The 18,610-nt window shown below is 46.7% G+C and overlaps 1 protein-coding gene across 40 annotated transcripts in view; it reads right to left on the bottom strand.

Moving 5' to 3' along the window:
• The window catches only part of ANK2 (ankyrin 2), a 1,645,279-nt gene that overhangs the window by 275,258 nt on the left and 1,351,411 nt on the right, over positions 1-18,610 (bottom strand). For 25 of the 40 annotated variants that reach the window (XM_069630993.1, XM_069630997.1, XM_069630984.1 and 22 more), the window contains one exon: positions 13,306-13,341. The exons of the other annotated variants lie outside the window; for them this stretch is intronic. In XM_069630993.1, the coding sequence (XP_069487094.1) occupies positions 13,306-13,341 (36 nt within the window). The remainder of the gene's footprint in view (positions 1-13,305; positions 13,342-18,610) is intronic. 40 annotated transcript variants of the gene reach the window in all.

The raw sequence follows: 18,610 nt of genomic DNA, 5'->3' as shown, positions 1-18,610 counted from the left end.
GCTGCACTTGAAATAATAAATATTCCTGCACAAACAAAACTCTGGACTGAATTGTGAAATAACTAGTGACAACACTGAGGTACCAAGCCTCTTGCCAGCGCCACCAACCAACTAGGTTTTGTCAACCCACCAAAATTCTCCTCAACTTCCTGGGAACCATGGAGTCTGGTTCCCTGACAAAACCACATGCTAGGCTGCAGGTCTAACCTTTTGCATAGACGACAAGTTCAGCAGGGGACCTGGCTGTCCCGACACCAAGCTCCTCACCCCTTGCAACTAGTTTGTGATCAAGCATGGATTATCGGGTGTTGATCTGCCCCTGTGTATTCTACCCAGCAACATGCAAATGGAATTCTGTGGTCAGGGAGACATTTGTAAGTTTGACCACAGTCAGCCCTAGAGGGAAAAGGTAGCCAATAGCTGCAATTCCACCTCATTGTTGTCAAAGGCTGACATTAAACAGTGGACCTGAGGTGCATTTACTCTACTGGAAAATGCAAAGACACAAATAAAAGGAGTGACACAGGTGATCAACTGCAACTTGCAGGGGGTCATGGTGCTTGCATAGCACATGGCGAACATTCAAGCATCAGATTAGCCACAGACATACAGCAACACAAGCTAAAATGTTGCAAGGAACTTGAGTAAAACTGCACTTTCAAAATTAGCCCCAAATGTGGCTTGCATCTTGTGGCGCGACACACGGAACCCGTGGTGGGCATGGGGCCCATTAACCGATGCCGACACCAGACTACAGCACAGAGCCTGGACCCCAAACTCCGCACGAGAAGTGCATTAGCTGCCGAGTAGTGGAAGGGAAGCGAACGCCCCATAAGAGGTAACGCCGTTGAGAGGGGCAAACTTTGATATTCGAGGCTGGGAAAGCCAGTTCGTGGTTTACAGGAGCATGATAAACCCGAGAAGGCAGATGCCCTATCTATGTAGAGTTGAAGCAAGCATGTTAGAGGGCCAGAGGGCTTCTGAGAGCCCTGAGAAACCAATAGACTTTAACATTTGAAGCTGGGAAAGCTACAATGATTACAGGAGCCAAGAAAACCTGAACGGTTGGACACCCCACCGAGATCGGAATAAAGGAAGCCTGTCAAAGGGCCAGAGGGTTTTGGGAAGCACAAGAACCATGAAATATAGTGAACAGAACACAAGAGAGAGAACTTGCACGCTTCCAATCCTTAGGTACAAAACAAGAACATTGTCAAGTACTGAGTTGGAACTGGTGGAATTGTATCAAGAAAGCCCATTCTTCCTGGAAAGAGGGAACCATATGGAAGTAAGACTTTGTATATAGAACATGCAAAGAGGTTGTGAACTGTGTTATGAGACACTCACGAACATTTACAACATGTTGAAAAGAGATCCAAGTGATTGGGCCTGGCAGAAGCCAAGGACCAGCGCTATTGCTCCGGGCTCCTTTTTTTGGTATATTTTTCGTAAGTGCTAGGGACTAGTTCACTAATAGAATTTGGACTAAGGACTATTTCTTTTGGACTTTGACAAGCACCCTTACTTTTTAGTTTGGTAGGTAGGGAACTTACCTCATAGCAGTAGGATAAGGTAGGTATTTTTTAAAATTTGAATAAATCATCTTTAAAATGGCACACCTTAGTCTGAGTCCTTCTTCTGACTCGCCCCAGTGCCTAAAGATAAGATTCTCTAACTTCTGTTTGAGGAATTCTTTCCAAGGACGCCCTAAAAATGAATGGCTCATTCATTGCTGATGTTTTCCTTTTTTGTTTATGGTAATTATTGTGTGACATATTTTAAACACAATTTTGCGTCCCATTCAGCAACTTGTTCGTAAATATGTAACAAATATGTAATAGCCATCATAAGACCACTAATGTACTGTGAAGCACCGGCTACCACTGTCTTGCAGTTTCAAAGGAGCTCATTTTAGTAGCCTTAGAAGAATGAAAGCCTAAACTGGTCGTGGTCAACCTTGCCCCCCACAGGTGCACACCAATTTGCTGCCACATTAAAACAGTAACCCAGCTTGCAATTTGATTTTGGTTGCATTTCATAATTGCATTAAAAATCTTTTATTTTCTCTTTTATTGGGCAGGCACACTGAGCCTACCTACTTGTCCCTAACACATGTCCTCCACTTCCCTCTCAACTCTGCGCTGTTTTCCTGGTTTTTCCTTATCTACAATGTCCAGCTCCCACTTCAACTGAAGGCCCCCTTCATAGCTGAACGAAAGGGAGAACTTTGAAGAAAAGTGGGTGTCATCATGGGTGCACGTGACACTCCAGTCCCCAACCCCTCGACTATGTGCAGATTGTCTTTGTTTTCAGAAAGGTTTGCAGCTGGGGGATAGGTTTGGCTTGAGAGCAATACTCCTGCAGCCAAAGCAGCCTCTTTCCCTTTGCTGCAAAGTTGGTTGTTCCTTTCAGCAGAGAAAAAGACATAGGTAAAGAAAGATAGGCACATTTGTGTTTGATGGCTGTAATATCATAACCCAAAAAAGAGTTAAAACCTTGGGTACATATCTGGACCTCTCTGTTAGCTCAGATGCTCAGGTCAGTGGAGTAGTAGATAACAAACATCATTGCTTGAAGTTACTGAGACAAATTAGACCTCTGGTTTCTGAGAACAGTTGCAAAACCATGCCTAGAATCGATTATTGTAATGCCCTTCTGGGTGGTGCATCTAAGAGTTGTATCCATGAATTCCAGGTGGTCCAGAATGATGCTGTGCACAGTATAAACAATGTGCCCACTGGAGAGCACATCTCAGAGCACTGGAAAAATCTCCACTGGCTTCCAGTCAAAGCTAGAGTTCAAAACTTGTGTCTTGGTACACAAGTCGGCCTATGGTTCAGCACCCGATTACCTGAAAGATTAATTATTTATTTATCAGCCTAGAAAGGCTCTTCGATCAAGTATTAGTCAGTTGCAGGTTTGCCCAAGACCTAATCGAGTCAGGGGCAATTATAGGTCCTCCCTATTTCTGGAAGTTGCTGCCTGGACTCTTCTTCCTCTGACCCTAGGTTTGGAGCATTGCCTATTCTTCTGGAAGAAGTTAAAAACAATCTTGTTTCAATAGATACATTACTGCTGGCCTGTAATTTTTATAGGTTGTCTTGTGCTGTCTTGTGTGTTTGCGTTGCGCCCTGATCCCTGTCAGGCTTTTAGCGCGTAATAAACAAATAGAAAATAGAAACTAAAGAAAGGCAAGTAGACTGCAGGTCCATGAGCGGCTAATGATGACGCTCCGTAGTGTGACCTGGAGGTGAACTTCCAGGGATGGCTACTAAGTGGCTATGTGACATATATGGCCTGTTAATTTTTCTTTTAAATCTTTTTTTATTAAACAGCTTGGCAGCCGAACACAGGCGAACAATACACAAGGTAGGTACATTTAAAACAGTACAGGCATACAGTCAGTGCATCTAGTTTTAACATTTTCCATCAAGGACGCATACATTGCGAACGCAGTATAGGAGAGCCCTCAGCTCAGGATAGACCACCTGCATGAGTGGGTGTAGTAGTTGGGGAAGTTGTATCAGGTGTCGCATTTAAATCTGACATATAGGAGCGAAACTGGATCCAGACATCCCTAGGCCTCGAGTGGGCTGGTTGTAGGCAGGACCACGCTTCCTCAGTGTGTGAGGCCCATGTGAGAGCTCTGAGCCATTGCGCATGCGTGGGGGGTGCGGGGCGAAGCCAACAAAGCAGAATGGCTCGTACCACAAGGAGCATGCAAAGGCCGGCCATTTTCTTAGAATTTCGAGGTAGCCCAGGAAAGTCATGGAATAGGCCCTTCATTGGGGAGGGGTCGATAGGTTGATCGAGTATAGCGGAAACGGTTGTGAACACCGTCTCCCAAAATTGGGAGAGGCGGGGGCAGGCCCAGATCATGTGCATATAGTCGGCACCATCCTGCCCACACCTGGGGCATCTTGGGGAGTGATCACTAAGCATACGCATACGATGCAACCTGCTCGGGGTATAATGAAACCTATGTAACACCTTTAGTTGAATCAATTTGAAACGAGAATTGAATGACACCTGGTGTATACGGGCACACATGTGATCCCAGCGGTCGTCAGTCACCTCCACCCCGAGGTCCTCCTCCCACGCCCGCCTTAGCCCAGTGAATTTCGGAGTGGTTCTGGATTGCATCATTGTGTATAGCCTAGATATTTTCCCTCTGGTAGGTGTGGGGGAAGTCAGTTCTTCAATAGCGGGATCATCCGGTGGCATTGCTGGAAACATGGGGTAGTTTCTTTTAAAGGTTTTACGTAGAGCTGAATACTGAAGCCATGCACTCGGGCCACCCCTCAAGGGCAGTGGCAGGTCGGGCCACTCAACAAAGTTACCCTGCTCGAATACGTCACGGAGCAACTCTTATCCCGCCTCAGCCCATCTGCGCACAGTCGACGGCGGTACTCGTGGGATCCCGGGGAGAAAGTTCCACAGTGGGAGATTGCCATGAAATGGATGAGGAGTATCTAGCAATTTCCACGTTTTCGTTAGCGCCAGGGAGGTGCAAGCCACCGGATTCAGTGTATCCTGTGCCAAAGGAATGGGCTGTATCACCAGGGAGCCGATGTCCCGGTCGCTGACCGCTAGCTTTTCAATCTAACATGTGGAGGAGGGTCTGCATGTATATTGGATTTGAGAGACCAACCAGTATTTAAGAAAATCGGGGGCCCCAAAGCCGCCGTCAGCCATCGGGGTAGACAAGGACCCGAGCTTGAGCCTGACCGCGTCCGAATGCCACAGAAAAGAGTTGATGCTGCGTGTCAATGCTTGGAAGAAACCCTCGCCCGGCCACAGGGGGACGTTGGTGAACCTGTATAGTAGTTGGGGTAATACTATCATTTTTAATAACCCTATTCTACCTGCCAGGGAGATCGGCAATTTGCTCCATGCCAGAGTCTTAGTCGCCAGGTGCGCAAGGTAGTTTTGATAGTTCTCCTCAAGGGTCGTCTTGAACTGACATGTTATTTCAATCCCCAGGTAAGTGAACTTCGATTGCGCCCACGCGAACCCCATAGTGTCAGGGGGGGAAGGGAGCATTCTGTGAGCGGAAAGAGTGTAGATTTTGCGCAGTTCACCTTGAGGCCTGAGATGTACCCAAAGTGGATAACATCTTTCAATATCGGGGGTAAATTAGTGGAGGGGGACCGCACGAGAAGGAGTGCATCGTCAGCATAGAGGGATACAATATCGGCTTGACCCGCCGAGCGAAGCCCTCTGTGTGAGTGTAGTTGTCGAAGCATGTCGGCGAAAGGTTCTATCGCTAAAGCGAAAATCAGGGGAGAGATCGGACAGCCCTGTCTCGTTCCCCTGGCAATATTGAAGAATGGAGAGCATCTGTCCTCCGTGCGGACACTGGCCACAGGCCCTGAGTAAAGCACCTTGACCCAGGAGCGAAAAACCGGCCCGAATTTGCATTGTTCGAGCACCCGCCAGAGGTATCTCCAAGAGACTGAATCGAACGCCTTCTGCATGTCGAGGGTTGAGGCGACCGCCTGCACATTGGGGTTGATCCTGCTAATTATATTAAAGAGCCGTCTAAGGTTCAGAGCGGTGGAGCGACCTGGAATGAATCCCGCCTGGTCCGGGTGTATAATAGATGGCATACAGGGAGCAAGCCTGGTCGCTAACATTTTAGCAAAGATTTTTGTGTCACAGTTTATGAGGGAAAGCGGGCGATATGAGCTGCACTGGGTGGCAGGTTTACCAGGTTTGAGCAGTACCGTAATTGTGGCTTCACGGAGTGATGAGGGGAGTATGCCTGCCTCTACCGATTCCTCCCAGAGAGCTATTAAGTGAGGGAGTAAGAGAGTCTTATAACATTTATAGAATTCAACCGGGATGCCATCGGAGCCGGGAGCCTTCCCCGAAGAGAGAGAGTCTATGGCCTCCGTAAACTCTTCCGGGGTGAGTGGAGAATCGAGGGAACCAGCGGTCTCAGGAGAGAAGACCGTTAGGGGGAGAGCCGTAAGATAGGAGTCCACCTCCGCCTCCGTGGCCTCGTCCGAATTGGAGTATAGGGCTTCGTAAAAAGCGAAGAACTCTGAGTTGATGGCCTGTGACGTGATAGCTAAGGAGCCATCCAGCCGAGCAATCCCAGGTATATGTGGAGCACCCAGCTCATGACGGATGAGTCTAGCCCTCTCTGTATCTCCTCGCCAGGCCGGGGCTATCTAGGAATTTATGTTCCCGTTCCGCCAGAGAACGAAAAACGTCCAGCTCCACTCCTATAGCTGCAAGGGTCGCAGCGGTTGAGGACCGCGAACACTGGGCCTCCAGGGTCGATAGCTTGGTTTCACTGGGAGCGATATCCTTTCGAATTGTTCTAAGTATGCCACTCTCTTTGGACAGTGCTATGCCCCTAATATATGCCTTAAAGGCCTCCCATAGGGTGGCCTGCGAGGACACCGAGTCCTTGTTTATTTCAAAATACTCCTCAATGGCTACCTCTCACCGGGGAGTGGTCAGATAGGGTCCTAAGGGGGATCGTTAGTTGTACCACATTTTTAATCAATACATCAGAGATTACCCACCTATCAATTCGGGAATGGGAATCATGGACTGAAGAGTAAAAGGAATAGACACGGGAATCAGGGTAGAGTAGTCTCCATGCGTCCACGACCGCAAGGCGGGGAAGGGACGACAGTGCAGCATAGGATGCCCCGGAGAGTTGGCGGGGCCTGGACCCAGATCTGTCAAGGTCTGTATCAAAAATGGTGTTGAAGTCCCCACCCCCAGAGGATAGGAACCAAAGGGAAACCATCTAGAAGGGATGTGAGGTGTGTGAATATGGCCTGTTAATTGAAATGGCCTATTCTACTCTCACATTTGGTAGAAAGTTTTTTCTCTTGAATTTCTTAAACCAACTTTAATATTGATGGTGCTCAGAAAGCATGTCCTGTGCTCCGATCACAAGGATGTCAATCATCCACACCACACAGACAATCCTTGATTAGGATAAAGAACACATAACTCCGCTCTCTGTAATATTCTTTCTGATAGATGTTTCTCCCACAGATTCCTCATCTATGATATCCCTTTCCCAGCGCAGTTGTTCTTTGAAAACTTTTCCACTGCCAGGGGGCGCAGCGCCTCTACCTGTCTCGTGCCAGACATGACATCAGGGCAAGTATATATTGAGGCACTGTGCCCTGTACCCTGCGTTCCAGCTTTTTCCCCTAGAACTCTGTAGCTGAAGGATGGTAGAACCAAGGGTGTGCTAGCTATCCACCATGAGGGGCAGGCAGGGAAGGCGATGAGGAATCCATGGGATGACAATCAATCAAAAACATTACTGAGAGGTAAGTAATTTGTTCTTCTAATAGATTCCATCCTCCCACGGACTCCTCATCTATGATAGACTCCATAAGCAGTATGTAAATCTGGAGGAGAGAGGAAACAAGGACACCACCTAGACCATAAAACTCTGGAGGACTGCCCTACCAAAACGCACATCCTGACCCGCAAGGGAATCCAAGCAGTAATTCTTAGCAAATGTCTGCAGAGAGATCCACATTGCAGCCTGGCAGATGTCCAGGACAACGACTCCCCTCTGCAAGGCAGAGATGGCAGCCACTCTTCTGAGACCCTAAGAGACCTCCTTCCCAGCCAGATTATAGTATTCCGAGATGCAGAGAATGGTCCACCTCAGCAGGGTCGGTTTGGTCACAGCCCTACCAGCACGAACCCCAGCATAACCCATGAAAAGATGCCCATCTTTCGTAGCCTCTCTAGTATGCGGGAGGTAGAACTTAAGAGCCCAGACCAGGACCAGCTGATGGAATCGTTCCTCTGCCTTCGAAGTGTGAGGCGGATGAAAAAACATAGGAAGTTGGATCTTCTGAGAGAGATTGAAATCCGAAACCCCTTTCAGCAGAAAGGAGGGTCTCACTCTCAAAGTCGCCTTCTCATTGGTAAAAAACAAATAGGAAGGTACAACAGACAACACCTGGAGCTCACTCACATGCCTCGTGGAAGTGATGGCTACCAGGAAAATCACTGTATGCATGAGCAATCTAATATAACAGGAATGAAGGGGCTCTAATGGAGCACCCGTAAAGAATGTCAAAACTAAATTTAATTACCACGCCAAAACCACAAACTGGTGGGGAGGAAACTGGTTACATAAGCACAGCAATAACTGCATAACAGTGGGTATTGTGATGAACAAGTCCTGTTCCAGGGACCTTTTGAACACCGAAATAGCAGTGATGTATTCCTTTACAGTATAAAGCTGCAGGCCCGCTTGGGCCAAGGATAACAGAAAATCCAAGACAGGGGATAGCGGACAGGACAAAGGATCCAGATCCCTCTCCCGGCACCAAATCACAAATGTACGGTGTCTGCAGGCATAAATGGATTTAAAAGTGGGCCACCTAGCTGAAAGGAGCACATCAAAGATGTTGTCCGACTAGTCTCACTCCTTGTATCTCAGCCTCTCAGTAGCCAACCATGAAAGTTCAGGCTGCTGAGGTTCAGGTGGCAGATACGCCCCTTTGATTGGGAGAGCAAGACAACTCTTTTCCGAATGCGCCAGGGAGGGCAGATGCCCATGTCCAGCAAATCTGGATAACAAGTTCTCTGGGCTCAGTTCATAGCAATCAGGATCAGTGTGGTTCCAAATAGGTGCAACCTCCTTAGAACCAGCTGAATCACAGAGAATGGCCGGAAAGTATAAAGGAGGTCCAAAGTCCACTCGACAGTCAGTGCATCCCCCAGAGCTCCCTGATGAGTAAATTCCCTGGAGCAGAACTTGCACTTCCTGTTGACACTGGAAGCAGAGAGGTCCACTTGAGGAGTCCCCTAAAAGAAGATCTCCTCCAGAACTTCCAGGTTCCAATTTTTGGGAGGCCAAATTCTGTCTGCTCAAGGTATCCAATGTAACATTTTCACTTCTGGCCAAATAAGCCGCTGCCAGAGAGACACTGTTCTCCAGAGCCCAGAACAACAGTCAAATTGCTTCTCTGCACAGAGGCAAGGACCTCCACCACCCTGTTTGTTGATGTAGTGCATGACCACTGTGTTGTCGGTCAGCATCAGCACAATCTTGCATTTTACAGGGAGGAGGAAAGTGACCAGGGCCAGCCTGATTGCCCTCAGCTCCAGCAAGTTGATGTGTTCTTGAGACTCTGTGGGAGACCACAGTCTGATTATCGTCTGGTCTGACAAGTAAGCACCCCAACCAGTCAGAGATGCAAGATTGATGAAACAACATGCCTCTCAGAAAGCTGTCCCATATGGCCCAACATGCAAGATCCTGAACCACCTGGTCTGAGACCTGCGAACTGTGACCATTGGCAACGGAGAACCCACTGAAGCGATCTCATGTGCAGCCTTGCCTCCAGTACCACTAGGATGAAGGCCAGAAAGCACAGGAAAGCCAAGGCCGGGACTTGTTCCTGGGATTGGAGGACATTGACCACATGAAAGATGTTCTCCACTAGGTCCTCGGGCAGGAGATCCCTGTCCAGCCAAGTGTCCGAAACCGCTCTGATAAATCGGAGGGCCTGGGACAGAGAAACTAGAGACTTTTTGAAGTTCAGGGAAAAACCCAAGCTGTTTAATAGTGTGCATGTGCGGAGTAGATGCTCCGATGCTAGATGTGTGGAGCCAGTTGTCCAGGTAAGGAAAGACATGAATGCTTTCTCTCCTGAGGCAAGCAAGATTGGTCAAAACCCTGAAAGCCGAAGAAAGACCGAATGGCAGGATGTAGTGATGAAAGCCCACAATGAACCCCAGGTACTTCCGGTGCTTTCAATGAATCACCAAATGGAAGTAGGCATCCTGAAGGTCCAGTGATACTAACCAGTCCTGCAGATTGAGGGCTTGCAGGATGTGAGCCGGTGTAACAGAAAATGGGTGGAGTACCACCCCATGACTCGTTTTGAGCACAGTAGTAGATCGATTGGGCTCTTCCTAAAGAAGCTGACAGACTCCATCCAGGAGCATGGGGTCCAGAGACAAGGTGGCAGCATGAAGGCCGTGGTCTGGAGGGTGCTGTAGGAATTGGTGGCAATATCCTTGTTGAATGACTTGAAAGGCACAAGCACCGTATGCAGTCCTTGACCATTCTGTGCTGAACAGGGAAAGCCACTCCCCCACCAGCATTGAGTAGCAGATCACATCACTGAGGTTTTGCACCCTGAGGCGCAGCAAGGACAGTGGCTGAGGCTGCATCAACCCTATGGGTACTGCTACCTCTCAGGAAGCACCAGCCCTGTATTCTTCCCGGGGCAGACTGACCAAGGCTTCTTGGGACATAAGCAGGGGAGAGGCTAAAAACCCTATGACGAGACAACGGCACAGAGGGCTGTTGCACAGAAAACCCAAAGGATTTAGCTGTTGCCTTTGATGACAGGACCTTCTGGAGGGCATCATCAGCTTTAGCTCCAAAAATATTCTGTCCATCGAAAGGCAAGTCCAACAGCTGGGCCTGGACATCAACCGCAAATCCTGACGTCCTCAGCCAAGAGTGGCATCTGACCACCATGCTCGTGGTCATGGACCTGCCCACACAATCCACAGCGTTCAGTCATGATTGCAACGTCTGGCGGGAAGCATCCTTCCCATCAGCAACTAAGGACAGAAAACTGTCCTTCATCTCCCCTTCAGGGACATGTTCACCAACATTGGCCACAGCAGCCCAATAGCCGAAAAAGAACTTTCCCATAGGGCAAGATACATTCACGGCACGCAGGGCAAGACTGTCTGACGCAAACACCTTCTTACCCCAGGTGTCATACCTCTTATTTTCCCTGTCAGGTAGAAGGGAAAGTGGAGGTCTTTAGGCTAGCCGTCGTGCCTAAACCATAAACTCTCCATAAGGCATGAGAGGAGAGAAACACTGGAGCCAATGGGACAGGATGGTACTTCTTTGCCAGCTTCATGTCAATGAGAGAGATATCTCCCACACTTCCAGCATGTGGGCCTCCACTGCCACATTAAAGGGTGAGCGACAGCGTGTCTCTTTTTTAGGGGCATTGTCCCAAATATCGCACAGTTCGCACTGAACCTTGGATCTGGATCGAGCACAAAGCCCCAGATTATTGGCCACCTTAGCCATCAACCGCTGAAAGGTGGCAGGGGTGGGAGCCAGCAGAATGTCCATCTCAGAGGAGGTATTGAGGCCACTGTACCTCAGTACATCCTCACCTTGCCCATAGATCTCCTCTGAGAAATCTCTCCCCTGCCTAGAAACCAGTGGTTCAAACCCAAAGGGAACCTGGTCACCTTCCTCGTCATAGATGTCATACATCTTGGGCATGACAGTGTCCATGGGGAGCAGAGCATACTCCAAAGGAACCACGGTTTCAACGATGCCAATTTGCGCTGATGGCAAAGTCGGAACCAGTACCAAGACCTCGATGCCCGAAAGGGCGGGGCCTGTCCGAAATGAGGAACTCTAGTTGTCTTTTGGTCCAGGCCTGAGCCTATAGGCATGCAGGAGTGGTCCCCAGCCGAATTTAACAGTCACGGTAGGACCCGTCAGCTCTGCAGCCGGAGCTGACGGCACAGTTGTCACAGCCAAATGCGTTTAGGCTGAAGCAACTGGCGCATTGGCAAAGATGTCTAGCAACTTAAGGCAGAACTTCTCCCATTCCTCCACTGAGAATGATTGGGTAGGAAAAGGTACATGCACCAGCCACTCAGGAGAATCCTTGGAGTGGTGGCTCTTCTTTTTTGAGGAAGAAGAGGAGTCTTAGTGCGAGAATTCACTCGGGTAGCGGGACCTTCTACAATGTTCCTTCTTCTTCTTTGCCTTTTCCTTCTCCTTGCGTGGAGCCGCCCTGTACACAGAACAGTGATCTGCACCGTGCAACCTCAAACTAGACAATGGAGCCTCACCCTGTGGATGAACGTGAAGATCTTCATCGTGGTCCTCGCCCAAGCAGTAGAGACAAATTAAATTCATTGCAGATCCGAGACCGACATCTGCCGACCGCAATCCATACACGTTTGAAGCCCAAGGCCTTAGGTGGAGTAGTGGCACAGAGAAAAAAATCTCAAAGCTTGAGAGATTAGCAGACAGAGTGTGTGGAAAAAAGGAACGGAGGTCACGGATGAGGCGTCTCAATATATGATGGCCTCGACGTCATGTCCAGCGCGGGACACATGGAGGCACCAGGCAGAGCCGTGCTGCGCCCCATGATGGCAGAAAGGCTTATGAAGAACAGCTGTGCTAGGATAGGGATATCATAGATGTCTAATCTGTGGGAGGAGGGAATCCATTCGAAATCCATAAGTGGTTGTTGCATCTTTCAAAGCTGTTGGTCCTAGGCTGCCAAGGCTGTATAAAAGAACACTGCTGTATAAAACAATTATATTATTTTCACATGGAGCATAAATACAATAATTTTATGTAGTGGCTGCATACCAATAGTGCTTTGCTATGTGGCTCAGAACTGGAGGTGAACTTCCATACATGGCGCAGCATGTACTAGATGGTGCTGCAGCATGTACGACTTGGTATCTGAACTGGCCTATTCCACCCTTATGTTAGATATGTTAGATGGCAATTCAAACATTTTACTTTCAAGATATTAACTCCACATTATGTTCTCCTGCTTAATTTTTCCTACAGAAACTTCATCTGTTATTGTGATCTTCTTTAATTCAAATGTTGTTGAAGCTGCACTTGCAGTTACAGTGCACCTTAATAGAACATTTCTAAAACGGTGGCTAAGTACTTTGGGCCACATACATGAAGTTTGCAGAAAAGCTTCACTTTGCTGGACGCTTCTCCCAAACGCAATACAAACATATATGTTTGGGACATAAATGCCCGTGGGCTTACATGGATGACGTGGATTTATGAAAGCCGCCCAGCAGCATGGAAAGGGATTTTTGAGCTGATGTTGCAAGTACACACAAAAGGTGGGGAGAAATGAGGCACCTTCATATAAGTCATAACCTTGCAATCAAGTCAAAGAATACTCTAGATGCTTTTAAATTGTGAGAACCTTGTCTCAGAGAACTGCCATTACCCCCTTACTGCTTAAATCTGTCTTCACTTTCTTTCTAAAGGTCATTCCACTGGCACACCTTTCTGGTAAGGTCTACTCCTGAGGTGTGTGCACACTGTGCAGCTGTAACCTAGGGAAGTGAACACAGAAACAAGTGGACCCAATTTAAGGAATTGCCGGTGGGTCTTCCTCCTATGATTAGAACGTGTTGGCATCTCCATCCTGCCTTTGGCCGAACATGTACACATCAAAGCACCCTGAGGTGGAGATCTGGTGCAAGGTTGGCAAAGTGAGTCGCGCGAGGCAAGGCGTACAGAAAAGAAATGAGTGAGAAGTTCACCTGCTATGGTCACGATCAAGACACGGAGAGGCCCGGCTGCAACGGAACAGATCATTTAGTAGAAAGAAAGCATGTAGGCAGAAGTAAAAAGCAAAGAAAATATAAGTAGAGAAACGAGCATAGACATGGGCTTGTGGGCACTCAAAGCATTGCATTCAAGCATAGTTAATACATGTCCATACATGTTAAATAACTTCACATACAACATATGGTGCTGCTTCAACATTCAGAGTCTATGTTGAACAAGTCCTCCAATGACATATGTACATACTTACAGCTATTCCAATAGGTCAGTAGATTTCATTGGTCAAAGAGACATGAATACTGTTATAGTGTGCACTTTGTGGAATACTGCATATCACAATGTGAACGTTCTTTGCTGACCCCAAATAGTCTTTGATTGGAATGCAAAAGTGAAAGCAAGTTAAGCTTAATGCCTATTCCCTGTCCTCTCTGCCTGTTGCAGTGGGTGGGCTTTGAAGTGGAACTTGGTACTGCAGGCTGTGGTCACTGCAACGTTTTGTGTTCGATGAAAACTGTGCTTCAGCGTGTCACAAGGGGCACTGACCTGCAGCCAGAATCCTGTTATTTTCCATGAAACCCCATGTTTATGGTGTTCAGAAGGAGTCACTGACGCATCACAGAAAAAGCAAAATTCCACAAATGGCATCTATGATGATTCCGCCAGCACTCACCAGTGAACCTCCCTACTCACGTGTGCGACTAGCCCACAAGACGGGCAAGTAGCACCTGTGTATTCTCAGTTATTGATGTTTTGCGTCAGAATGCCTGGCGTCAGGCACGGCACATTATTTCTTGAGTTTCTGAGACCGAGATTTTTACAGCAGATTACGCTTACTTTAAAATTCGTTTGCCAACCTAATTTTCGAAAATGTTGGCATGAACGTTATGGCTAGCAAAGAAATCTGGACATTAAAGGATTAACTGCAATTTATTTTATTTCTTTAAAAAGATGGGATTATTAGTTAAACGGATATAAAAGCTCTTTAGAGGCAAACCATGGGATTAGTGGTTTTAAAACACTGCACTTGTTAGCTACATAAAGTATAAAAGTTCATTAGGATATTTAAAAAACACCAGAGTAGCTTGAAAATACGTTGTTAGTTTTGCATAGTTGGAATTGTTAGTAAACATATTCTAAAAGTCATTTTCCAATGTTTACATTTTAGAAATGGAAAATGTATTCTAGGAGTTTTTAAAAGTTGAAATGTATTACATTTGTTTAATGTTTCACTATATTTTGCACATTTAACATTAATTTGTTACAAGGTACTAAAGATGCACAGTATTAGGAGTTTGGAGGAGGTTGGCAGTTCAGGTATGAGGCAGTGGAAGGAGGTTGGAAAAAACAGGCGGGAAGATTAAGAGGCTTGAGGGCGGAGGGGTAAGAGTCACCTGAGAGTGGAAGATGAGGAGAGGAAGAATGTGGTTGGTCTAGAACCTAAAGAACAGGGTGGAATCTACCAATCAGATCTTAGGTTAGAACATCAGGAGGGGGTGGATTAGGACAGTAGAAAGCGAGTGGAGCAGAATTTTATGAGTGGGAGGGGTTACAACATAAGGAGGTGGTCAGGGCGGAACATCAGGAGTGAGTTGGATTACAATACCGGGAGGAGGCTGCAAGAGAGGAGCAAGAGGAGGTTGCGGCAGAACATTAATAGAAGGTTGGAAGACATCAGGGGAAGGTTGGAGTTACAATATGAGGAGGCGGCTGGGGTGAACATCAGCAGGGTGGTGGGAGGAAGAACAAGTATGTGGCATGGAATCGAAGAGGAACAGAAAAATAGCAGGTGTAAGAGGGCCTTGGAATGGACAGGAAAACAGGGCCCTCAGATAGGGAAGTGGCAGAACCCTCAGGATCGTGGGGATACCAAATGAGAGAGGTGAACCTGGATGGCCCCTTGCAAAAGAGGGAGAGACACCTGACTCTTTCTTGTTCTCACTGGAGGAGACCCAACAAATCCTTGGATGTCTACGACAACCCAGGAGGTGGAACGCATCCCACTGGATGAGTACAGTTTACAAAGGAGAACAAAGTGAGATTTTGGCGTGGAGAAAGAGTGGCTGAGGGAAAAACCATCAATTATGTAAATTCTTTTGGATCGGAACCTTGTAATTACAACTGTTAATTGCAGAGAGACATTCCTGTTTAACTGCATAGTTAGATTCCATTGGAGTAGGCAAATGAAAAACTTTCATGACCATTCCAAGAAGGACATTTTTGTTTTAGGACTGGTAATTATTTCCAAAGACCATTGCTTGAATGGCCCACCTATAACCCAGAATCCCGAAAGAGGAAGGAGAGTGTAAAAAAGGGGAACCAAAAGGGTAGACCACCCTTGTCAGCCTTCCCGGAAGGGTTAAGGGTGCCAATTCTCCCTGAATATTTGGTTTATTTTCTATTTGTTCTATTAAAAAAAAAACATTAACAATATCAATTAAAGCACACTGAAAACATAAACCAGTCTGCGTCTTGTCTGTTGATCCAGGCCGATGATATAACTTATTTAAAAAGTCAATTTCTTTAAATAGTTTGTTAGGATGTCTTTGAAAAATAGAACAAAGGTCAATGTTTTAAATAGTTTTAGTGGTAGCTACAAGGTTTTACATTTTTTGGGGATTTTTGAAACGAGGTTGCAATTTGTCACAAATTTGGGTTTGGTGATTAGCGAGATAAAAAACCTTAGCCACACATATTTGAAAGTTCTAAAAGATGTGTAGACGAATTGGAGGTTTTCCATAAAAGGTTCTGCCAACGCAACAATGCTGATGCAAATGTTAATGCCAACTAGTTTAAAAAAAAATGTAAATACATCTTTAGAACACTTTAAAACTTTAAAAAGTACTTTAAATCGGTTAGCAATCGAAATATAAGTATATGCAAATGATTCCAACTTCATCTTAAAACAAGATAACTTGTATGACGTGCTAGGAGTCGATTTTCTAGCCCTAGATAGTAGCCCAGCACAAATCAAGGTTAATGCTCCCCATGTACTGCTGTGCACTAGTGCACTGTATCGAGATAGCAGTTTGTCAGTGCTTGATATATGCCCTTTATTTAGTTGTACTTGTGTTTAGGGATACTCTATCGAAAAAGGAGCATTGTGAGGGGGTGCACTGTAAAAGGAGTGGCATCTGTCTACACAGCCCTGTGTTCTCTGAAATGGTTCGATGTTGTTACATCATCAGTTATTTCTTCGACGAGTTTTTTGGCGAAATTCTTTTTTTTTAAGCTTGTTGTTTTTTTTTTATATTTGGGGGGCCCCCAAAACCCTTCTCTCCTATTATTTACTTCCTATTTCCCACCCCTAGCCCTTATAACAATTTACCACTCCGCCTATCTTTTTTTTAATTCGTTTTTCCGTTGAAAGATTTTTCGGCAAAAAACGAATCGACAAATATACTGGCGATGTAACAATGTCGTACCCGCTGAAATTAAACTAGGCTGCATGTCTACTACTCCAAATATTACACGGCAGGGAGAAATCATGCAGCATAACGTAGCAGCATACCCAGAGCCCATCCATCACTATGGACCCTACCTGTGTATCCTGACAATACCAGCATCACTTTTGATATATCAGTAGACACTGAGGGCCTCATTACGAGTCCGGCGGCAACCTGCCGGTTTTTCCGGCTCGGTTACCGCCGGACTCATATTACCATTCCGCCTGTGACTCCCGGAATTACCAAGGCATTACGACCCTGGTGTCCGGGGAATTCCAGAGGCGGAATTCGGTAAATCCCCATTGCCATTGAATCCCATAGGACTCAATGGGAATGGGGAAGTGAAAACACTGGCACCATCTCGTGCGTGATGGTGCCGGTGTTTCCACGTCCGCCTGCAGGTTGGCGGAGTTAAACCCACCAGGTCAGACCTGGCGGGAATGCCACCTCCCACCTGCAGGACTCGAGATCAGGCAGACCGGAAATAACAGTGGTGGCGAGTTTACGCCACTGTTATTTCCGGACCACCCGACTCGTAATGAGGCCCAGAATATCTTCTGGTTCCGATCGCTTTAATGACCCATAATACCAGTACACAGTTTAATGGTTCTCAATGAACAGTCTTTGGAATGACAGACATCAGAATTCACCCAAAATGTATACACTCTTTTGCCGTGGCAGTTGGACACATAGGGCCTCATTATAACCCAGGCGGGACTGGGTTAACGGTGCCGGTAAAGGTGCCAGCGCCGTCAACCCCGTCCCACCCGATTACGAGGTCCCCTCGCGGGACCAGCTCTGCACGTCTGGTTTTACCGCCAATAGCGGCATGGCTACCACCGAGGTCGTAATGAGGCCCATACAGTGCTATTTCCGTGGTCTCTCTGAAGGCTGGCATAGACGCACCATAGCCAGCAACCTTTCTGTACCCTGAGGGACAAGCATGTAAACAGTGTAGTGTTGTTGCGTTGCTCATTGTGTCGAAACCCTAATGGCCAGCTTATGGTTCTAGTCGAGGAATGCAGTACAAATTACGGTTTATTTTTGATGAAATGTAATGTGAAAAGTCGCACTTTTGGCTATAACACCATACTTTTAAAAAACTACGGGCCATGCTCTGATATGGTTGCTAGTTACGTAAGTGATACCCGTCACACCATATGCCAGCAAGGAACGGAAGTCTAGTGCAATTTCTAACTCTGGCAATGCTTTTTATGGAGCTCCGTTATAAGGTGACAGTGCATACTCACATCTTGGCTTTTTTTGGCATGGGTTTGGAAACCATGGGCCAAATTACAGAAACTTTGCCCCGATTCAAGTGCAATTAGGAACGGTATTTGCACCAGTGCAAAAGTTACCCTCGTGTAAATAATTAGAGCCTGATTTGGAACGCGTTTATTTTTTTAAAGGACTTTTCCCATTGAAAAATGCTTTTATAAATCAGGTACTTATTATTTTAATGCATTTTTGAGCCAGGACAATATTTGCTGGTGCAAATACTTACAGAATGGACCTGCATCATTGCAATGTTTCTGCAGTACCGGTCCAAAGAGCTAGGCAGAGTAAAGCATGAAATAATGTCCCGGCCCACAGTGTCCTGCAACCTTTTCCTGCCTACAACAACTTGAGAACTGGTTTGCACCTCAACAAAACATGCATGTGAGTTATTAGCCTACAACATTAACATTGTTGCTCTGTGTTAGTGCTTTTCTCTGTGTTCTTTGATTTATTTAAAAAACCCTCCATATCGGTTGGCCTCAAAGCATGGACTGGCCTAGTGGCAGACTTTGGCTTAGACTTTGCAGGCCCGGTCCCTTTCCTACCAAAGCCACCACAG

This window comes from Ambystoma mexicanum, chromosome 6q (assembly GCF_040938575.1).
Source record: "Ambystoma mexicanum isolate Mex_15411 chromosome 6q, UKY_AmexF1_1, whole genome shotgun sequence".
Classification (NCBI taxonomy): domain Eukaryota; kingdom Metazoa; phylum Chordata; class Amphibia; order Caudata; family Ambystomatidae; genus Ambystoma; species Ambystoma mexicanum.
The sequence above is the reverse complement of the archived record's forward strand: the minus strand, read 5'-3'. Positions and strand labels throughout refer to the sequence as shown.